The sequence below is a fragment of the Arachis ipaensis genome, chromosome B5 (assembly GCF_059453495.1).
Source record: "Arachis ipaensis isolate K30076 ecotype BB chromosome B5, ASM5945349v1, whole genome shotgun sequence".
In the NCBI taxonomy this organism is placed as follows: domain Eukaryota; kingdom Viridiplantae; phylum Streptophyta; class Magnoliopsida; order Fabales; family Fabaceae; genus Arachis; species Arachis ipaensis.
The window spans coordinates 155243125-155267872 of NC_142440.1; the positions used below are offsets into that span (position 1 = coordinate 155243125).

At 31.9% G+C, this 24748-nt stretch overlaps 2 protein-coding genes across 2 annotated transcripts; both read right to left on the reverse strand.

Annotated features, from left to right (window-relative positions):
• Nucleotides 1–6144: 6144 nt before the first annotated feature.
• LOC107644663 (kunitz-type trypsin inhibitor-like 2 protein) lies at nucleotides 6145–7166 on the reverse strand. Its single transcript, XM_016348574.3, has one exon. The coding sequence runs from the start codon at nucleotides 7110–7112 to the stop codon at nucleotides 6483–6485; it is 630 nt and encodes a 209-aa protein (XP_016204060.1). The 5' UTR covers nucleotides 7113–7166; the 3' UTR covers nucleotides 6145–6482.
• Nucleotides 7167–16794: 9628 nt separating this feature from the next.
• Nucleotides 16795–21564, reverse strand: LOC110271654 (kinesin-like protein KIN-14I). The gene is made up of 10 exons (XM_088487503.1): nucleotides 21250–21564; nucleotides 21082–21130; nucleotides 19649–19729; nucleotides 18817–18908; nucleotides 18348–18375; nucleotides 17991–18113; nucleotides 17806–17893; nucleotides 17547–17690; nucleotides 17193–17234; nucleotides 16795–16875 (listed from the first exon to the last, which is right to left on the reverse strand). The coding sequence occupies exons 6-10, from the start codon at nucleotides 18002–18004 to the stop codon at nucleotides 16795–16797; spliced, it is 369 nt and encodes a 122-aa protein (XP_088343629.1). The 5' UTR covers nucleotides 18005–18113; nucleotides 18348–18375; nucleotides 18817–18908; nucleotides 19649–19729; nucleotides 21082–21130; nucleotides 21250–21564.
• Between the last annotated feature and the right edge of the window lie 3184 nt (nucleotides 21565–24748).

Here is a 24748-nt window from a genome sequence, read left to right on the forward strand (position 1 = left end):
TAGTGGACAAGAACTTATTTATATATATTGCACGTAGCAATTATGATTAGTTACGTACTCAAATGGTTGTGTCTTTTCTATTACCAATAGATACAATGTTTTGAACATACACAATTCTGAAAGAGTTGTATCCCTTTAGCCAATAGACACAATATTTTGAACATACACAATCCTTAAAAGGTTGTGTCCTTTCAACCAAATGGTACTAAACGATTAGTAATCGTTCATTCATATTAATAATAATATTAATAATAATATCAATAATGTTAATAATATTAATTTAATCAAATTTGTAAATATCCTTCAATCCCCCACTATTTACAAAATTTAAATGACATACAAGTATATGCATAAAGAATATGTCACTAAGATTAAACATTCTTTTAGTGTAAATTTTAAAGTTCTAACGAAGTAATAGGTGTCTAGTCGATTAAACCTATACTCCATATGCTAGTACTAAAAATCACACATATTACTTATACCCTCCAAGTTCAAGAGTTTATAATTTTAAGCACTTATATGGCCTTGTGCTCATCCTGATTTCATGAATATTTACGAGAATAAAACCTCTAAAATTCTTGATTAGAGCGCCACCACTCTTATATTCATATAGGTATAATCTTTTGATAAATAATATTATCATTTCGTTAAGAGTTTTAACCCACCCTCCTAATTTATTGTAAATAGCAGTAAATCCTATACCTTAGTGCTCCAATTGCTAAATAACTTGTTATTACCCATTAAACCTTGAAACTAGTGGTCTACTAGAATAAGGTTGGGTTTTAATCATTTAGCAATAATAGATTTTAATTCCATTTTAGCATTAGTCTCTTTGATTTTATCCCTTGACAAACCTTTAGTCAAATGGTCTGCTAAATTTTTTTGAGATCTTACATAAGTGATGGTAGTTACACCATCATCTATTAGTTGCCTCACAAACTCATGTGTCAAACTTATATGTCTAGACTTTTCATTATAAACCTTATTATATGTTCGAGACATGGTTGATTCTCTATCACAGAAGATTGAAATGGCTGTCATCTGCTGTGGCCACAGCTTTATATCATACAACAAATTTCTTAACCATTTCGCTTCTTTATCTGCGGCGGCTGATAAAGCTACAAACTCAGCCTCCATAGTAGAATGTATAATACATGTTTGTTTCTTTGAGACCCAACTTATTGCTCCACCACCTATGGTGAAAATCTATCCTGAAGTAGATTTGTTATCACTAAGATTTGTAATCCAACTTGCGTTAGAATATCCTTCTAAAATTGTGGAATAATCACTATAATGTAATCCTAAGTTTATGGTTTTCTTGAGATAACCAAGAACTCTTGTTATAGATTTCCAATTTTGATTGCTAGGCTTTCCTGTAAACCTTGATAATTTACACACTGCAAATGCTATATCAGGTCTAATTCAATGCATTGTATATATTAAACTTCCTATAGCACTAGCATATTCTAATTGTGCTATAGGTATTCCCATATTTCCTTCTAATTTAAGATTAGGATCATAGGTCGTATTGGATTCTTTAATTGTGAGATGATCAAACTTTTTCAATACCTTTTTGATATAATGAGATTGACTTAAAATAAAGCCAACTTCATTCTTATGCACCTTTATGCCTAATATTGTATTAACTTCATTCAAATCCTTCATCTTGAATTTAGAAGTTAGATACTCCTTTGTTATACGAATTCCTTCTAAATTTGTTCCGATGATTAACATATCATCAACATATAAACAAATGATTACTCCATAATCGTTAGTAAATTTTGAGTAAATACATTTATCTGCACTATTGTGTGAGAAGCCATTTGATAACACCACTGAATCAAACTTCTCATGCCATTGTTTAGGCGCTTGTTTTAGCCCATACAAAAACTTAATTAATTTGTAAACTTTCTTTTCATTTCCGGGTAGCACATAGCCTTCTGGTTATTCCATATAAATTTCTTCATTAAGATCTCCATTTAGAAAAGCTGTTTTAATATTCATTTGATGTATATGAAGCTTGTGAATGGATGCTAATGCTATAAGAGTCCTAATAGAAGTCATTCTTGCCACAGGTGCGTAGGTATCAAAATAGTCTAGACCTTCTTATTGTCTAAATCCTTTGGCCACTAACCTTGCTTTAAAGGTTTGTAATGAACCATCAATATTATACTTTCTTCTAAATACCCACTTACATCCTATAGGCTTTGATCCTGGAGGCAAATCAACCAAGACCCAATTATTATTTGATAATATTGAGTCTATTTCATCATTTATTGCTTCTTTCCAAAAAGCAGAATCCCTTGAAGCCATAGCCTCTTTGAATGTTTGAGGATCACCCTCTATGTTCATCACAATAGGAATCTTGTTTGTCACAGAATCCCTAGTTCCTTCTACCAAAAAAGTGATAGCCTGAGAAGAAATAAAATCTGGACCCAAGTCCTTTTCTTTTCTCACTCTTAAGCTCTTCCTTAGTTCAATCAACTCTTTTTCACTTAGACGTTTATTATTTTGATTATTTATTTCTTGTGAAATATTAGTATCATTTTGGGGATATTCTAAATTAAAAGTTGAATCATTGATAAATTTATTTTCAATAAATTCTACCTCTCTTGATTCAACAACTACATTAGACACTAAGTCTAATATTCTATATGCTTTAGAATTTTGAGCATATCCTATAAAAGTGCCTTTTATGGCTCTTGGCACCAATTTGGTTCTCTTTTGATTAGAAACTCGATAAAAGGATAAACACCCCCAAACTTTAAGATAATTCAAATTAGGTTTTCTTCCTTTCCAAATTTCATAAGGATCGGAGAAACCTTTCTATGTCTTGATGGTATCTTATTATTATGAATATGACATGATGTCAATAATGTTTCACCCCATAAATTGTAAGGTAATTTTACATTTAATAACATTGAATTAACCATATCCACTAAGGTATAATTTTTTCTTTCCGCCAAATTATTTTGTTGCGGAGTATATGGAGCAGAAGATTCATGCATAATACCATGTAATTCACAAAAGTGATCAAATTCATTAGAAAAATATTCTCCATCTCGATCACTACGAATAACTTTTATTTTCTTATCGTGCATATTTTCTACTTCCATTTTATATTTTTTAAACATTTCAAAAGTTTCATCTTTATTTCTAAGCAAATACACATAAGTAAATCTAGAACAATTATCAATGAAATTAAAGTTATAAAATATCTTTTTTCTCCTCTAGTAATATTGCCATTTAATTCACAAATATCACTCTGAATCAATTCTAATAAATGTGTATTTCTTTTAACTTTGGAAAAAGGTTTCTTAGTAATTTTGGATTGTATGCAAATATCACATTTTTTATTAAAATAATCGTTGTTACTAACATCAATATAGTTATTTTTATGCATATATTCAATTGATTTGTAATTTAAGTGTGCTAATCAGCCTAATCTACTATGTCATAAATCACAAGAATCAACAACATACAAGAAAATATTCACTTTATTAATAGTAAGTTTAAACATGCCATCAGTACAATATTCTTTTCCTATGAATACATCATTCTTAAGCAAGATCACTTTATCGGATTCCATTACAACTTTGAATCATTTCTTACACAAGAGACTAACAGAAACTAAATTTTTTCTCAAATCTAGAACATGAAGTACATTTATTAAACTTAATTTCTTTCCAGATGTGAAATTCAATTCCACAGTTTCTTGACCACAAACTTTGGCTGAGTTATCATTGCTCATCAAGACTTCTCTATTGTTCACTTCTTCATATGTTTTGAATTGGTTGCTATCATTGCAAACGTGAACAATAGCCCCAGAATCTAACCACCACTCAAGTGATTTTCTTTGTGTTGCTATGTTGACTTCTGTAACCATGACAATATGCATGTTTTGTACTTTTTCTGCAACCATAGCAATTAGATCATTCTCTTCCACTAAGTTGGTCTTTGGTGCTTCCTTTTTCAGAAGTCTACATTCTTTGATATAGTGTCCTTTCTTGTGACAATGATAACACTCTCTTTGTCTTTTCTTATCTTGCTTTGAATCTTTAGATAACTTTTTTGTCTTCTTATTGGTATTATTTTCACCATTATGATTCACTTTAGAACTTTGAGAAATATACACAACATCACGTTTTTGAGTTTCCTCCTCTATACGTATATGCCTTGGTAATTTCTCAATTGTGGATTCCTCACCAAGATGTAAAAGTTTCTTCCTATAACCATTCCAAGATGAAGACAATTTTGAAATAATTGCTCCAACTTGTAATGATTCAGGGATCACCATTTGTAGATCACGAAGTCTACTTACAAGGATTTACAATTCATGAATTTGATCCATGACAGACATAGTATCATTCATAATAAATTCAAAATATTTCATCATAATAAACTTATATGTTCCTTGTCGTTCAGTATTGTACTTTTCTTCGAAAGATTTTCAAATCTCCAATAGTGATTGAATTGACATATAAAGATCATAGAGTCGGATAAAGTATTAATTAAGAATATGATCTCGACATGCAAAAGTATCTTCATCACGTTTCTTCTCCAATTGAACAATCTTTTCTTTCTTCTCTTCCAGTGTGGAATTTTCAGCGGCATCGGCAATTGGTGTAGTCTTTGGGTCAATCACATATGCAAGATTGAGAACCGAAAGAAGGAACATCATCTTGTCCTTCCAATGGTTGAAGTTTGTTCCATCAAAGCGATCTAACTTGACAAACTCTTTATTCATGACCTTGAATGTGGTGTTTTGATCTTCTGTCATCTTCAAGTATTATCTCTCTAAAAATGTTGGGTATATAAAGATGGTAAGATGACAAAATCTATATTGTGTTATGGTATCGTTTTTTTTAGAGAGATATTTATCCTTATACTTAGTTGCTATACGGTTGATAACAATACTTTTTTAGGATACAATGAAACCAATAAATTTTTTAATTAGTAATAATAAGAAATTCTCAACTCTCTTCAACTTAAAAAAAAGGAAAAAATAAGGCTTGATAAACAATTTTGTCTTGCCTTTTTTATTTTGAGTATAAGGGATATTTATATATATGTTGCATGAATAACTAGAAGTCACGTACCATGTTGAATGATTGTGACCCTTTGTTGTTTTGTGAATAATCATAATCCTTTTGTTGTTACATGAATAGACACAAAGTATCATTTCACATACAAACCATCACATACATACACATATCACCGATTAATCAATTAACTAACTCAAAACCGGTTAAGAATTTTAACTGTTCACTTAAATATTAAAGTGTTAATAATATAGTATTTTGAAATAATAAATATCTAATGTAATGAGCATAAATTTATCTTCATAAGTGTCTTTAATTGGAGGCCCACATCTGTAATAATGGCTGCAATTACTAGCAGTTGGTGCAGTAATAACATGCATGCATGCCCACATAATGTCTATATGGGTGGAGACAAACTAGTGTCGGCACTATTCCCAGCCAGATGCATGCATGCATGAACCCATATATATCAAGTTTGCAAACTAGATTTCCAATTCAAATTATTCATAGCCATGAGAGTGTCTCATCATATGACACTTTGTAGTTCACCATTTAGAATGTATATTATTCACCTTTTTCCGTTGTTGTTATTATTATTATTATTGTCTAATCCCTTAAGCTGATTTGTGTCAGTCTACGGATTATACTAATTTTTTTGGCGTATTTACTGACTCAATTTTTAGATTTTGACCGTTTGTAACAGTCCAACCAGTTATACGGACTGGATCATTTTTAAAAAATTGAAAAAAAAGCCTGTTTTTGGGAAAAAACTGAACAATGGGAATTTTTTTTTTGAAAAAGTCTAGGGATAAGTAATTTTTATGTTTTGTGGTTAGCAATTAACCATAAAAAAAAAGTGATTGATCTCCCATCATTATTGGATGAAATCTTACACCATTAAAAATGCTATTGATGATTAAAAAATACAAAAATTACTAACCCATAGCACTCTTTTTAGACCTTGTGAACTTTTTTTGCATTCCACTCTGTAAGACCTTTTATTGAGCTGGGTTTTTTTTGTTTTTTTGTTCTTAGCAACGTATTAATTAAGACAAAAGAAAAGCTTATTACCAAACGAAAAATATTTGGTAACCAAAGAAAATCAGCCAAAAACAACCATAACTTACTTTATTTAGCATTCATTAATTGTTGTGACATTTAATTAATAATAAATAAGACAAGTTCTGGCTGTTTTTTTTTGTCTACCTAACATTATCCCAACAAACTAATCATTCATCAATTAAAGTGATGAAACATCAACACATACATGACAATTAGAAGAGAGCAATTGTCACACTTATTGTAACAGTTGCAAGATGTCACAAATCACAAGATACAAGACAATTAACCCTAGCTACTAGTAGATCACATTTATTATTATTATATTATTCTTCAACATCAACATACACTACCACTAGCAGCATATGGTGGTCATTTGATTCATGCAACAATAGAGTAGTGTTCGTCAACAACACCAGCATCTTCAAACACAAGTTCATAAGCATCTTTATTCGTGAGAATCAAACGCCTTCCATGCTTATCATCGTACCTCCCAATATCATAACACAAACCAGGTGGTGCAGTTATACTGGGACAAAAAATAAGCTTGTAACTGAATGTTCCAACTTTCTCAATCTTAAAACTACCATCAATGATTATCTTCCCAGGATGATTTTCAGCACCACCAATAGCTACATATGGTGCTGGCAAATCATCAATAACCACCCATTTTGAAGATTCAGCGCAACCGGGTTTGTACTCAAAAGAAATTTCAAGTGGGGTTCCGGTGAAGATTATGCCGGGGCCTATGTCTTGCTTAATAGCAAACTTCACAGGAAGACCCTTTATAACCTCCGAATAATCTTGCAGGACGGTAACCGGACAGATTTGGTTACCAGTCCTGCCGAATTTGACTCCACCTCCAGCGGCGCCAAAAATATTTGGCATAATGTAGAATCTTCCGCCAGGAAAAATTGCGTTGCCGCTCGTGTCCACCACTTGTTCTGCTGCCATGATTAATGGCAGCAGAGTGGTGCTCAACGCAAAGAGGGCAAGCAACGCAAGCTTCATGGGATTTTTTTTTTTTAATTTCTTGAGCTATTAATTGAAAATATTGATGTGTTTGTGTGTGTTTGTGCTTTACGATTCAACTTCTATTTATAGTGGGAGTCTGTATACCTTTGTTTATTTACGAGAAATTTTAGAAGATTATCAAAATTTATTATTTTTAATAATTAATTAATTAGTTATTAATATTTAAAAATATAGATTGATATATGTTATTAAATTATTAAATTAAAAAAAATTGGATTAATAACTAAAAATGATGATTAAATAAAATAAATTTTGATAATTTTTTAATATTTTATTTATTTATTTGTTTACTTATTTATTTAATTTTATGGTGTTCTTCCATGAAATTTTATATATTATATTATTATTTTTATTCTTATTATTTAATTTTTTTTTGTGACTTATCTTATTATTCTTATTATTCAAATATAAATTTCTTACAATAAGTATGTCTAGTTAATGTACTCAACAGGTTTCAAAATAACTATAAAACATTACATTTTTAATAATAATAATAGTAAATTAATCTTGACAATGCATAAATTTATCTTTATATAATAGACCAAATTTTCTTTATTAATTATTATATAACAAGAATTAATATGTTTAAATTAAAATCATAGTCTTAATTTAAAAATAATTTTAAGAAAAAAAAGTTGCAAATGTAATTAATTATGCACATGATTGTTCATAAGAACCTCATTATTATTTGTTAATTGAAATGAGTAAGGAAATATTTTTCATCGAGAAGTGCACTTTACTTGCATGTCAACGTTCTCGTGTTGTTATTCGTGGTGGTTCAAGAGAATTATTAAAAGAGGAGTGTTAGGTAAATAATGACTATTTTAAACAATATGAATAATCACCAATCAAATAAAAATACATTACATTCTAATTTAATGCTACTAATTAAATTTAAGATTAATTTATTCTTTTAACCCTATTAATTCACATTATTCACACATTGTTCAAAAATATTATTAGTTACCTATACTTTTCCTTATTAAAATTAAAGTAATTTTTTTTCTTCTTGTACAATAATAAAGAGACATATATACATGTCTCTAGATATATTCGAATTAAACTAACTCTTTTCTTAGAATTTCGATTTAACTGATAAAATTTTTTAATATTATAATTTTAAATAAACTAATAAATTTTACAAAATTTATATTAAATATTATTTAAATCTTATTACGATTTCACGTATTTAATTAACTTTTTTTATTTTAGGTAAGATTTTGATTTTGTTTACCTTGTTAATTATACGGGCTACGTTCTGAAGGTCAAGTTAAGCATGTAATAAAATAGTTGCGCGCGTGTAAAACATTTGCATATATCTAAGGAGAAAATAAATAAATAAATTATTAATTAGAGTTGTTAAAAATGGAGTAATCAGTAATGTTATAATACAAAATAATCATAGTTAACTTAATATCTATAATAATCTTATTTTGCATATAACTTTTTTCATTTATTTTTTTTATTTTTTATTTTGTCTTGGAAAATAAAAAGAATTAAAATTTAGATATTTAGATCATAAAAATTTTGATATCATATTATAATATTATTTTTTTATAATTTAAATTAATAAAAAATATATAAATTATTATATTTTTAACCGTAAATGACAAAAAACAAGCAAACAAAAATTACTTACGGAATCTTTTTGTTACAAATATAATTTATGTTTTTTTTATTAATTTAAATTTTTATAAAAAATTTTTTATGAAATCTTAAAACTTAATTTTATGGAGCATATGAATCATGTCGTTGGAATTTCTTGTCTATGATATTAACAAGTCCTTTCATTAATTTTTTGGAGCAAAAGAATATCATCGATATTGGTGTTCAGAAAAATTAAAGATGATATATATAATGTAGAACTTAGGAAAATAGGTAATATTACGAATTTAATTATATGCTATATATGTCGTTCGTATTGGATTGCATTGCATTGTCGCTTTTCGTGGTTCTTGTGGATTTTTCATAAATAGTAAAAGAAAAATAAATATAGATAGACAATAAAAATATTAAATAATGTAAATAATAGATATATTAAATATTTATTTTATTAGATATATAAATAATTATTTTAATATTAAAATTTAAATAAATAATTTAAAAATATAATAATATATTTTTATTTAATTAATAATTATTCATATTATTTAAAATAGTTATTGTTTATCTAGTGCTCCTCCTAGTAAAACCCTAAGAACTTGCATTGTCAAAAGGATAAGCATGAATATTAGGTGGTGGCAATTTTAATACATGTTTTGGTTTCTTGCTTCAAAGCATAGCATGTGCAGGAGGCTCAACGTGTCAATCAATTATAACGAAGCATCTCGAAGAACTTAAACAATCAAAATAGATAAATGCTGAGTTATTTTGACCCAATTAAAATATAGATCAAGGTGGTTCGGGTCATTTAAATGAACTAACTACTAATAAAGTAAGTATCATATTCATTCACGAGCTTCACATGGGTGTTTAATTTACTAGGTATTACTCCTTAGGGCGAATATATTATAATTTTTCTCAACAAACTAAGAAGGGCGGATGATAAATGTAGCCATTAAAATGGGTCAAATAATGCATTGAGCTAAATTTAAGTTAATTTTCTATTATTTTTCAATTTTTTGTAGATAAATAACCAAGATGCTGATAACCCGGTGATAATAGGATTAATAGTCAAATTAATTTAAAAAATGAGATGTTTTTTAAATTTATTTTTAAAAAATTTTATCAATTAAATTAGTTTTTTAAAAATTATAAATTAATCATATTTATTTTTTAATACTTTATTTATAATTTTTGTATAATATATATGACACTTAACATGTTTAATTATTGGATACTGACAAAATATACTTATAAAAATTTATCTATTTAGTCGTTATGTCATATTAAGAATACCGTTTATGTAATTGGAAAAAATAACTAAATTAATAAATTTTCATAAACATATTTAGTTAATCTCCAATTAGACATGTTAGGTATTATATAGATGGAAAAGTATGAGGAGCCAATGTAATTGCTCTACAATATGTACAATGAGGATAATTTTGTAATTAAAATCAAATGATTAATTAAAATAATTAATTATCATTTATTTTAAATTTCAAATTAAAAGAAAATTAGGATTTTCTATTTGTTGTTACCTCCTTCATCTAACTCCCTCTCCTTTTGACCTAGCAGAAATTCCTTCCCCCAATTTGACGAGCAGCCATTGAAGAGAGTCCCACTGCCGGCACTAGAGAACCAATCTCCATGAAGTCCGCTGCAACTTGAGCAGTCGGCTCTACCCAACCGGTCCTCCCGCACGATTGGAATCTTCCCTTCATGCTTGGTGTTCACTGCTGCCATCGTCCCGTGTGCCTCCCTTGTGCTACCGTCAAGCGTCTGTCGTCGACTAAGAGCTCTCCATTGCCGTCGCCTGGCCGCTAGACATCCACACGCCCGCGCGGACCTGTGTCGCATCATACTCATCTCTGAACGCCGCGTCTTCTTTGCGCCGCCTGTGGTTTGCCGTCAACGAATCCAATGCCACCATTTTCTCTGCCTGATCGCGATGCTTCTCTTCGTCCCCCTCTTGGACTACAAAAGGTCAGTATAAAGCTATCTACTCTATAGTGTATGTTTGTTTGATACCTAAATTTCAGATGTTCTTTGATTTTGGGTTTGGCTGTTTAATGTGATTGATGTTAGATTTTAATTGATGTAAATGTTATGAACTGCTATGTAGACCAAATATAAAAGTTCAATTCCTGATCTTGTGATTGTTATTAGTTTTTTGAAATCCAAAAATAGTTATAACTCAACATAATGTAGCTTCATTTGAAATTGGGTGCGAATCTAAGGTTCAAGTACTATATGCAGTAGTTATTTTTATGGACAAAGTGGATATTTATCTACTTTATGCTATTGCTTTGTTACTTGATTTACTAGATTGTGCATGCTCATACTCCGCATGTTTCTTTTATTATGTGGTTTAGATTGGATTTTGTTTAATTTTGGTTGAATTAAAGTTGAATCTGAATTAAGCCATTTAAACATGATATTCAATCGGATACAGCTTCTTCTTACACAGAAACTCTAGAGCCGTGGCAAAAGTTGAGCATTTGGAAGCCACTTTTTTGCTATTTACACCATTAACCCCATAGACCAAGATTAAATAGATGATTTAACAAACCTTGAGTATTTTTCTCAAGAGGTAAAAATAATTTATTTATCTTTTTTAAAATAAATAAATAAATAGCTAATTGACTGCATAATTTAAAATAGTAGCATGAAAAAAATGAGGTATACAGGATGTGATGATGGAGATGTTAGCCAAAGATACAAAACTGTTCAAGTAAAGAGCGTTCGTTACTTATTTATTTCACTCAAGACAAGAAAAAATGAATGGATTAATCATCAGAGATGATAAAAATCAAGATTAATATAGGACATGTGCATTACACATGATCTTTTTTTCTTTTTTTTTTTACCTTTACCTTTATAAAAAGAACCATTTTCACTCTTCATTCAAAAACACTCCTCACCATAGTATTACCCCAATTTGTAACTTTATTGTGCAGGGAGGACTTGCTGGATATTTTGAAAGAGATTTACTACTTTAGTTGAAGATCATTTATATTACACTCTACTAATGGACAATCATAAAAAAATTAGATGTAAATATTGTATATGTTAAATTTGGTTGATTTAAATGTTGTATATGTTAAGCCATTTAAACATGTTGTAAATGTTGTATATGTTGCTTGAAACTTTTTAGAGTTTGTAATCTCGTACATAGTACGTATGTATGTATTTATTTATTCTAATTTTTCTTTATCTTGTATGTATAAGCACAAGACTTAGTTTCATTGAACATCTTGTTCCTCAATGAGTAATCACCGATGCTCCTATTGATGAATGCAGCAGCCCCTGTAAACTTGTTAATATATTCTATTAATAACAAAATTGGTTATTGATATTATATTATTAATATTATTGCTGAAATTGTTTATTAAATTGACAAAGATATAGTAATTTCAGCATGTGATTTTTTATGTATGTGCTTCCATGTCAAAATGTTTATGATGATTGGCTTAATTTGTATGTGTGTTGAATTAATTTGGTTGCTTAGTGAAGGTTTCTATAATTGCTATTTAGTTCATCGTGCGATACATAATTCATTTTGTTTTGGATTTGTGTATTTATTTGAGAATGAATGCCATGCAAGTTTCGAATCTTATTCAAGTTGGAAGTGATGAGACAGATCTTGGTCATCAAGTTTGGAATATAGTTTAATTTTGTTTTGTCATGAATCGCAGGTTTAAGTTGGTTTAATTTTGTTTTGTACTACTATGTTTTGCAGTGTAAAATTAGAACAAGGAACTGTCACATCTCTATTAGAAAAAAATGGAATTATCAAAGGAGTTCACTACAAAAATAAGAGTGGATAAGAACTTCCAGCAAAGGCTCCTCTCACCATAGTTTGTACTACTATGTTTATATTGCTCTTATTCATTGCCCTTTCTTTTTGGCATCAATGATTGAGATAAATCATGTACTATACTTTAAGCCATTTAAACTGAGGCGGATGTTCATTTTAGTATGATTGCGGATGGTTCTTTTCATTCTAAAGTGGATGATTACTGTGGGTATACAATTTATAGTATAATTTATGATCCTATTGTGTTCATGTAAACAAAAAATTAAAAGAGAAACTAAAATAGGCCGGATGTTCATTTTACTAGGTAGGACGATGGTTATTTTCATTGTAATTTGGATGTTCTATTTATTATTATGTTTCTTTCGGAGGAAAAAATAAGTTAATAAAGAAGTTGTAATTGTATTCATAAACGCATAATAAAAGACAAATTAGGATTAGTGGTCACTGAACATAGCCGTTACTTCCTATTTGAGATCCTACAAAGAAATTGACTTTGCTCTCTAATTTCTCTAGCATTTTTATTTTTGGTCCATAGCCAGCTATCCACACATTGAAGAAAAAAACAGTATCCTTAAGCATGCAACCACATAACATTAGAAAGTGTAGCTCCGTGTCTCTAACTAGTTTGACATATATTTATTGAAGACAAAATTAAGTTGGATATTAGCTTCAGTCTTACTATGATTAGTAGTTTAGTACTATTTTATTTCAACTTTTGCCCACAATAGACATAGTCCAATCTAATGCTCTTTTTCTTGTATTTTTTTTAAAGCTTTTCAAACATTCAGTTTTTTGTGCTTTTTGCCAACCCATTGTACACAAATAAGAACACGTTTTCTCTTATTGTAAATCACAGCTTTATAGGTTCTTGAGTTCATATATATAACATAAAGATTAACAAAATCAGAAAATTTATAGTATGTTATCATTTACATTGTTCAGTATTATAGAACAAAGAAATTCATGGAGCAAGCAATATCTTCTCAACATGTTGGCTGCTTTTTAGCTATGATGCAATGTGCCCCGCTGCCTCAGAGAGAGGGAAGTATTTGTACACGACAGGCTTTACCTTTCCTTCTGTAATTGCTGGCCAAACATTCTTCCCTTTATCTAACAATCACAGCTTTATTTTCAATGCTTCTATTCCGCAAGCCATCCCCTGCATTCAATCCAACAAAATTCTAGTTATTGGTTGTCATCAAGACCCCATAAGGCAGCACCTTTGATCACATTAAACCTCTTTCATACCCATTCAACAGATTTGTTTTCTTTACTCATTGCTTTTTGCTCCCATTCATTTCTTAATTTAAACTCCTTTTCTCATTTGAAGCTAATGTCAATGTTTATGAACCCCTGCTTCATGTTATTAGCCTTATTTCTCAAGAACCGTAACCCCCAACATGCTTCCTTCTTTCCATTAGGATACGAAAAAAAAGTAAAGCATAAAGATGTAATCACCAACCGTATATGTAAATCCATTTTCTGTTTGCCATGCAAGTGATAATTTTTAGCAGGAATTTAATTGGTCACACAGACCTGGTCAATCAATTAAAACTATAACAGCCACCAAGATAAATTATTTTCATACAATGCAACAACATCGCAGCCCCATAAAGCAGTTTTTATAGCGAAAAACAGCCATCCGAATAGATAATAAATTAGCCATCTATTTCAGTAAAAAATCGGTACTTACTATCTCAGATTATAACCCCATTTGAGCATCAAACATGCATTTGTTTACCTAACAAAAGCAAACCAAGAAAGGGAAAAAAAATAGCATGCAACCATAAGCTGATTCAAAGAAGACTTTAACATAATAAAATCAAACCAGTATTCACGATCATCAAAATCAATCAGCAAAATGTCCCAATAGTAACCATTTTTACTTAAGAGAAAAACCTTGTTTAGGCAAGCATGAAATTGAATACGAAAACCAACCATCCGATAACATATTGAAATAACCATCCAATTAAATAATCAAAGGATCTATCATACAGACCAACCATCCAATACCCTACTAATGTAACCATCCAATAAGGGATCAACCATCCCAGCAACACAATCTGTCTCTAGAACAAGATGCAACAGCAATGATGAATCATGAAATGAAGAAACTAGCCCACTTACCCTGGATGATCGACGACGCTCTGGTTATGTTGTTCGTGATGGTTCCGGTGAATGGTCCACGTCAGCCGGTGACCCAAGGCGTGGATCCTCCGCTGCGAACAGTGGCACGGGGATGCTTCAAGCAACAGCGTACAAGCGCGGGAATTGGGCGGTGCTCGGCGTGACGGACTGGTGGTTCAGTGCCGAGGTTGCAATGCGGATGCTGCCGGCGATGGTGTATGGTCGCGAACAGGAGTCGCCGACGCAGTTCGCGTCGGAGCTGATGCGGGTCATGCAAAAGGCGGGTGCGCGGCGAAGGGAGGTGGTTACCAACTACAGTGACGCGGCAGAGGGGGTTTGGGAGCAGCGACAATGATGTTTTTGAGGGTTAGGGTCATTGGGCGGTGCTCGGCGTGACGGACTGGTGGTTCAGCGCCAAGGTTGCGATGCGGATGCTGCCGGCGATGGTGTATGGTCGCGAACAGGAGTCGCCGATGCAGTTCGCGTCGGAGCTGATGCGGGTCGCGCGAAAGGCGGGTGCGCGGCGAAGGGAGGTGGTTACCAACTACAATGACGCGGCGGAGGGGGTTTGGGAGCAGCGACAGTGATGTTTTTGAGGGTTAGGGTCATGGATGGTCAACAATGGTAAATTGAGGGTAATTTGATTTAGGGATAGTAATTAGGATAAATTGGGATCATTAATTTAATTTGGGCTATATAAATAGCCCATTGTATACATTGTATAGAAACTTCATTGTCTCCCTAGCGGGACTCTATATATATTGTCAATTAACGTTTTACAATATCAATTGTTAGAATATATTAAGATTAATTATCTTTCATTAGAATTATTTAGCATATTTAAATATTTATTATAGGATATTATGTCTTTATAATTTCGATTCTCTAAACACTTATAAATATCTTTTTATATTGTATTATTCGATACAACTTGAATACATACAAACGTTTTCTCTACCGCTCTCTCATACCTTTCTAACATGGTATCAGAGTCATGGTATCCTTCTTAAGGAGGATAAGTTGTTTTTCTTCTGATAAAATCACCATATTTTTTATACTTTTCTTCCGTGTCATTTTTTTCCTTCTCTTTTGTCAATACTTTGATACTTTCTAACCTAACCGATTAGCTCATTCACTACTTACTTATTCTCATGGAGAAACCATATATTTTTGTCACCTTCTGATAGTTTGTCATCTCCTCGCACTTTGTCACTTTTCAACAAATTTTCGGCAATTTGCCATCTTTTCAGAAGTTTTCGACAATTGGCCACTCTTGCGACAATTCTGTCTGCACTTTCCTTGTGGCAGTTCTGTCTGCGTTTCTCTATAGCAGTTCCGTCTACGCTTCCTTGTGGCAGTTTCGTCTGCACTTCCATTACTACAAAAAATTTGGGTAAAAACGACGGTTTTTTGGGTAATTACGGCGGTTTGAACCGCCATTATTACCAAGTATGGCGGTTTTGAAAAACGCCGTAATTCAGAGCACCATTTTGGTTATTACAGCGGTTTTCTAAAAACCGCCACAATTTCCTGAGGTTAAAACGGCGGTTTTCTACTGGGTTAAAACGGCAGTTTTTTACTGGGTTAAAATGGCGGTTCAAACCGCCGTTATTTCCAGGTTAAAACGGCGATTTAAGGATTGGTTAAAATGGCAGTTTAAACCGTCATTATTACCCTCACAGAATGGCATTTTAGTCGGTTAAAATGGTATTTTTGAACCGCCATTTTTACCCTAATATTGGCATTTCAGTCGGTTAAAATGGTATTTTTGAACTGTCGTTTTTACCCTTACAAAGTGGCTTTTGATTGGTTAAAATGTCATTTTTGAACCGTCGTTTTAACCCTAACAGTGACACTTTTTTATCGTTTAAAAATGCAATTTTACCCTCGTTTTTATCGTATTAAACAAATAATATTTATTATTAGAAATCATAATCCATAAACAAAATATTATATAACTCAGAAACAAAGTATTAAACATAATATATGATTTTTTAGTATTAGAAATCAAAAGTAATAACTCTTATACAAAGTATCAAACATAACATATGTTTTCAACTATAAATGTCATAACATGTAACTCTTAATACATAAAATCTCCATCATATTTCATGCTGCTCTATTGCTTGCTCTAGAAGACCTACTTCCTAACTCTTTTGGCGATGAAATTTCACTCTCTTGATTCACTTCCTACAACAAAAATATAATTTAAAAACATAATAAACAAAATTACCCTTCTGATATTCAAGGTTTCCTAGTAAAGCTCTAGCTTCCTATGAGAAAATGGTCATTTACTCATTTAGTTTCATCTTATAATGAAGAGACATCTCAATCAATGAAATCATCAAGAATATATTAAGAAAGGAAGCAGATTTTCTCACACAATATTCTGCTAACACAACATTTCATAAATCATAACCATCACACTAAAAAGAAAAACAGGCCTTCAATAATGTCATTACAGCAATCATGCCATCACCAGTTACCTACCAAGCCCGAAATTTTACCTGTAAGTAATATGCATGCTCCCAAACATCTATGCCTCCTTCCTGTAAATAATGAAGCATTAAGCAAAAGAACTACTTAAAGATAACTCACACACGACATTAAATTGAGGCAACGCACAAACTTACCCGATGAAAAAATTTGCATGATGCGGGGAGTATAGAATATATTAATTGTTATTAGAATATCAGAGAGTGAGGAAACTAGTAAATACCACTTAGCAACCTGCTAATTGAATTCATGCCTCTTCCACCAGCTAAGTAATAATTAAAAAAAAAAAGTGGGAAGCCCCAATCTCTTTTATAATACTTTCATTTATCATTTCTTTTATAATAATAAAAAAAAGTAATAATCACCTGTTCCAAATCAAAAGTTTCAAAAGTGGGAAGCCCCAATCTCTCAAGAGCAACAAGAAAGTTCCTCACATTTTCAAAGTATTGATACATAGATAGTGCTTTTCCATCAGGAAAAACATCAACATCACTGGGGGCTTCAACCACCTAATAAACCAATTCAAGTCCAACAATTAGTCGTGATAATCAATAAGAACAATGTGAAACCAGATGAGCATAGAATATGACTGATTCCATGGAAAATAGAATAGAATAAACATACCTTGGATATGGCACCAGGTTGGATTTTGTTAAGAGCACTGCAATATCCTCTTACCATGATCAAGATCCCCTTTAATTTCTTGTTTTGGCTACATGATTTAAGAAATATTATAGGAAGAACATAATGAGAACAGATTAGAAAAGCTAAAGGGTAGTTTAATAATTAAGATTATAGACATAATTTACCATACAACTAACATGACTAATTTGATCCATACAAGTGATTTTCTCCCATATAAGTAATTTTGCTAGATACTGCTTCTCGGCAGTCATGGTGTTCACAGTTTCGGTGGTTGGACTGTCGTCCATCTACAAAAAAAAAAAATCCGCCAATTGCCAAAAGCAAAAAAGTAAAACACCACACCATGGTAGACTATTAAATACAATGAATTGATTAGTAAATTACGTTGTGCAGAAAAGGAGTGTCAACAAACAAGAATGTTGAAAAGGAGAATTAAGCAAGACAGAATAAATGCTGTGATAAAAGGTATGAAGAGGAAACTATAATTTCATTACGATATGGAAAGTATAAAACACACTTACCATGAATTAAAGGAAGCCTGTAAGTATGCTGCAACAGAGGAAAGTATAAATAATTGTAAAAGTAAAAGATAAATATAAAAAAAACCAAACCAAAGCACAGAGAAATTTCATCATGCTATTCATGTTTCATAGTTTACATGGATAATTCAACAACGCTAATAACTGATATGCTAACATAGAGTTGCTTTCACTCTGGAGTCAGACCAACAACCCCTGAATATCAAAAATATATCAAAAATGAATATCAAACAAAATGAATATCAAACTTCATACTATTTCATCTGTATTTGATGCTTTTTCTTCTGTGACAAAAATATATCAAATAAAATGAATATCAAACTTCATACTATTCATTAGCTTATTTTATCATATCTTCCTTCCTACATTTCATTGCTCAACCAACAAAAAGTATATGAATATTTACGAAAAATAGAAAATTATTAGTATTTTTCCATGCTATCATACATACCATTTACAGATGCCTCAGAAAGAAACTCAGAATTCAAGCTTGATAATGTTGTAAGAACAAATGGATGGGTACTGAGAACAGATTTGGGAATCCTGAAACGAACAAAAATTTAAAGAGAAATAGTAAAGCCAATGAAAAAAGAAACACATAAACCAAGATAATAATATTATTATTTGTCAGGATTGTGCAATAAAAAAGCATTGCTATTGCTATTGCTATTGCTCTAGAGTACTTCTAATTGGAAGAGAGACAAAAAAAACCTACCTTTATTCATTGTTAATGCTGCTAGCTTTCTTTTGGAAAAAATTGCTGCTCATTATTATTATTTTTAAATTATTATCTAATAAGGTCATATCATTTTCCTATTACTAAAGAAAAAATTGGCTAATATATATCAAATTTGCTCTGTACCGAATCTGTAGGAATTAGGAAACTAGGAATTGGTTTTCCAAATATTGCAAATAAGCATGCAAAAATTTTAGAATTAAAAAGTGCTTTACTAATAAGTAATAACTCGTTGCCAATTATTTTTGGGCACTTCTTGCGGCGTAAATTTTGCTTGATTCTTTGCCCGAACCCTGTAACTGATGACTGCATAGCATTTAAGTGGTAACTTTTGTAGATACTTTCTAGTTTAATCTTAAAAGTTAGTTTAATTAATAGTAACTTCTAAAACAGTTTGTGATTTCCAAAAAGCAATTAAATAAAGTTAACCAAAAAATGAATAAAGCTCACACTATAATTGCTCTAACACAAGTTAACAGACTGTTTTTTAGTTGTTCGAAAAGAAGAATACTCAAGAATACTCAAGAACTTCTACAACATGTCTTACCCTTGATTGTGCATCTGATGAATCCTGACCAGCACCTTTCAAAGGAAGTCCAAGAGGTGCTTCCCCTTTAGCAGCCGCCGCCTAAAAAAGTTGAAATGTCAGCAAAAACTATTACAATAACATTGATTGGGAGGAATCATACAAAGAAATGAATTATCTACATGTCATGGTCTGTTTTAGAGTTGTGTAGATCTAACAACCCCAGAAGCTAGCTGGTGGGGGGTGAGAAGCCCAAGCAATTATAAAGGCTATCATGCCCATATCTCCAAGCAATGGACACAACACACAAACTCTAAACCTAGGGCTGGCATCTACAGTGGCCCAATAACAACAATAGATTAGGGTCTAACACATCTCAAAACTGAGTAGGTCTAAATTAATACCAAAAGCTAGCAGAAGGGAAGAGGGATGTCCAAAGACTTAATAAACCGACAATGGCAATATCCCCAAGCAAAGTGGAACTAACCAGTGTGAAATGCATAATCAACGCATAATCTTTAACTAAATGAAGTCATGGATCCGCATTACAGATTAATATCAACAATCTACCTACTGCATGCATGAGTAACTTAATTATTCGAGTTACTCATTATATTATTGTAATAAGATAACTTGGCCAGTCTTCTCAAATTAAAAACTTAATGACATCCTATCATTGCTATTACGATAAACCTCTTGTGTTGTCCACAATGGATAAGCCCATGGTGGTGGTTTTGGCAAGAGAGCATCTCCATTTGCCAAGGGAATTCCACCTTTGGAAAGTTTATGAGGACTGGACGTGTCCTTGGAATTGCTATGATAAATGTTTTGTAGTGAAGGGAATATATCAGAAATATGTTTCTCATTTTATGAACTGCTATATTCTTTAAAACTCATGGGGATTACTATTGAAGTAATACATTATCATGTCACATCTCAATACTTCAACACAGATCATGTAAGGCGCATTCTCCCTAGAATTCAAGAGAACAGCTTCATCTTCAGGAATATAAAGCACACGGTACATGCCCTTTCCCAAAGGAAAACAAACTCCTAGGAATAAGGAAAGCAAGATTCATAGATAAATAAGAACCAAGTGAACCCATAAATAAAAGAATGCATACACACAAATTACACACAAAAAATGTGAGTTTAAAAGCAAAGAACTAACAACAACCAACAATTCCTTGAGTGCACAAATGAAAAGTTGATTAATAGTACCACTAAAAAAATGGCCCCCCAATAAACATCAGAATGGAAGTTTCTAAACATGCAAAGCAAGGCAACTAAAGAAGTATGGAAATTGGTGCTATTGCCACAAGGAGAATTTCTCAGACTAGATTTTGGGAATAAAATGCCATCTGATTCTGTTCGGACGAAACACATGACAAATAGTAAATCCTTTCAGCATCAAAGAACAATATTAACATCATATCATTCACAGTAAGAAGTACCTCCAGTATTCTGTGCCTCTGTCAAATGTAAATTGATCTCTGCTAGAGACTTAAAAGTTAAAACACAGAAACAGCAACAAATAGGTGTCAGAAGCCAATGATGGAACAGGTTCAAATAAGTAAATATATACATACATATTATCATTAAAAATATAATAAAAAAACAACCTCATGCAAAGCATGTTTGCAGTCTTCAACTGGAAATACATCAACTAACCCAAATGATGTCTCTTCTAATAGAATTAATCATACTTGTAAATCAAGAGGAAGTGAAACTTGTGTCTCTTCTATTTTAGCAGCAAGAGAGATGCAAGCGGCTGCTTCTTCTTCATGGTGAAGGTGAAGAGGAATCTGTGAAGGTAGTTAATAGCAAGAAGCTGTGAAAGCAGAGAATGAGAAATATGCATTCACTCTCAGAATCCATTCCTTGTTCTAGAAACACATGATCATGTTCCTCATCATCAAAATAATATTGTTCTAAGTAGTACAAAGAATCTATGTGTTCCTCATCATATGAAATAGAAGTATCAACGAATACTTGTTTAGCATGAGAATGAAAACTTAACTAGACATATTCTAGCAAATAGAAAGTTAAGTATTTATCCGGACAACCTTGGCTACCAGCAGGATTAACAATGTTTGATCCTTCTTCCAAGAAGGACCAACTGCTATCAATAATCGAAACATAGAAAGAATTCAAGCAACCAATAACTTATCCAGTTTTAAACAAGCAGAATTTAAGTTAAATCACAAAATCCTTGAAACTCAATTGCAACGAAGAACAAACTCCAGGTCTTAAACTGGGAGATACAGCCAAATACAGAACTAACAGAAGCAATTTTTAAGAAGCAAAATAACAAACACATAGAGTGCAATCAATGCATTATTACTAAATGTTTGTGAATCAAATTCACGCCGCCATTGATCTGTCCATGCATCATTCCTGCAATCATTGAAGTAATTAGAAAAAGAGGATGTGAATTTAGTTACAGATCTAGAAGTGAGAAGTTAGAACGCAAACTGAGAAATAGATCGAGGAGGAGAAGGCACGTCAATGCATGAGGAGAAGCTAGCAGAGCAGAAGCTCGAAAAAGGAGGAGAAGCTCACAGATCTAGAGAAAATCTTGACGGAGGAGGAGAACGCGCCGCCGGAGGAGAACATCGCCATAGGAGATTATCGCTCGAGAGATCGTCACTAAAGGAGATAAGGAGAGAGTTTTGGTTCACAACACAGAATCTCGATGGAGAGGAGATTCTGGTCAGAGGAGAACGCTGTTGAGAAGATCGGCGCTGGAGTAGATCGTCACCGGAGCAGATCAGAGTGACCACGTCATTTTCGTCCTTCTTCTAACACAGTGGCAGCGTCATTTTTGTTTTGGTATATAATTCTAGGGTTGAATCAGAGTTTGAGACTATTTTAAATAATGGGCACTGATAATGGCGGTTTAGAATCACCAAAATCTCTTAAAACTGCCATTTTATACAAATTAATTATGGCACTAAGATCCAATGCCATAATATCTGAATATTATGGCAATTTTTTAGAACCGCCATAATATAAATGCCATTTTAAACAGATTTTTTTGTAGTGCATGTGGCAGTTTTATCTGCACTTCCTTGTGGCAATTCTGTCTGCACTTCCTTCTGGCAATTCCGTCCGCGCTTCCTTCCGGCAGTTTCATATACACTTTTTTCTAACAGTTCCATATGCACCCATTTTATCAATTTATGCATTTTTTATTTCGTTATTTTAAATAAGTTTCAAACTCAAATTGTCACTTAAGTTTGAGCGGGATGTTAGAATATATTAGAATTAATTACCTTTCATTATAATTATTTAGTATATCTAAATATTTATTATAGGATATTATATCTTTATGATTTTGATTCTCTAAACCTTTATAAATATCTTTCTATATTGTATCATTTGATACAACTTGAATATACACAAACATTTTCTCTATCGCTCTCTCATACCTTTTTAACATCAATATTTGAAGAAAATTATTAATAGAGTAACTGGTGGACAAATAGGATTAAATTTTAATTTTTGATAGACTAATTTAATTGAAAAAATATTTTAAGAATGAATTTAAAGAACGTTTTATCTTTTAGAAATTAATTTGACTGTTAATCCAGTTATAATACCGTTGATTTTTATTGGCCCGTTTAAATTAAAGCTCAATTATGAAAAAGGCTCGGCCTGTGAAACCAAAAAACTGAATATTAATGAAGTCCACTGATGAGTTATCCACCAAGGTTATGAAAATCAGTTTGAACTGGTCGGTTGAACCGGTCGAACCTTAAATTGATAAAAATAACAATTTAATGGATGTTAAAATCGCAAAATAAAAGAAATCGTTGCTAGACCGTCAAACTAGCCAAAAATCGATCGGTCAAACCGAATCGTGATCTGGTCAGTTTTCAAAATTTTTGAAAAAACGACGTCGTTTGGCTTCAGGAGCCCTAACCATTACCAACCCAACCCTAACTCTACAACGCGCAGCACTCCCTTCAGTCATCTTTGAACTCGAGCTCCCCCTTCTCTCATCGTATCGAGATCACTCTCTCACTTCTGTCGAGCCACCGGCCTACTCCTGCCGTTGTCGCAACTTCCTTCCCCTCTCATCTTCGATCTTCAAACGTAGAAAAAGAGGCAACCCTAAGCCTCCATCTCCTCGCCCTTCTTCAAGCTGTCCAGCCACCTGCACTGTCACGTTTGCTCTGCCGTCGCTTGCATTGCTTCAGCGTCACATCAACGCGTCTATTACGCGTCTTTTCATCACGCTTCCACTACTTTTCAGCCTCTGTTCCATCGTGCTTCCGTTGATGTTCATCCTCTGGTCCGCCATGCTCCAGCCCTCGTCTTCCACTTCAAGTTCCTCATCTGTGCTCCCGCTCCCTTGCGTGTTTGAATTCCAGCCTTCGTTTGTGCTCCCTTTCCCTCATCTATTCGAGTTTGTACTCCATCTCCCTCGGCTATAAAAGGTGAATTCTTGTTGGTGCTGATTTCTTCTTTATTATGTTGTTTTTCTTGCTGCCATTTAAAGTTTAATTTAACATACATTTGTTTTATTTTTTTATTTAGATTTTAAACTCTTGTTTATTATGTTGTTATTTTGCTTTTGTTTCTTATCTAGTTCTGCTAGTATTTTTACTACTATTTTTAAAATTGCCACTGTTGTTACTGATGATGTGGAAACTCTTGTTACTGATGTAGTGTTATTAATTTCTTTTTATCTACAAAATTTGAATTTATGTTTTCTATTTCAATATTGAAAATGACAAAAGTTTAACTGGTGTTTGATCTTGTGAAAACTGAAAACTCTTGTTGCTGATACTGTCTTATTAAAATTCTGCCATTGTAGCATTCATGCACATGGTGTTTGATTAAATGCCTAAAAGAAATTAGAAAAACTTCTCGATGAATGTAATGAATTATTTGACTTTAATATTTATATTTTTTCTTTTGAATTTCTATGTTCTGATGGATAAATGGGTATCATAAGTATGTAAAAGAAAATAGTAATACTGAAAAAATTTATTATTAAAGATGAATGTTTATCAATTGATTTATATTTGTGTTAGTTGTGGTAGTAGTGTTATGATTCTAAAAAATTGTATGAATTAAGTTAAATAATTGTATAATTTGAATGATATTTTAAAG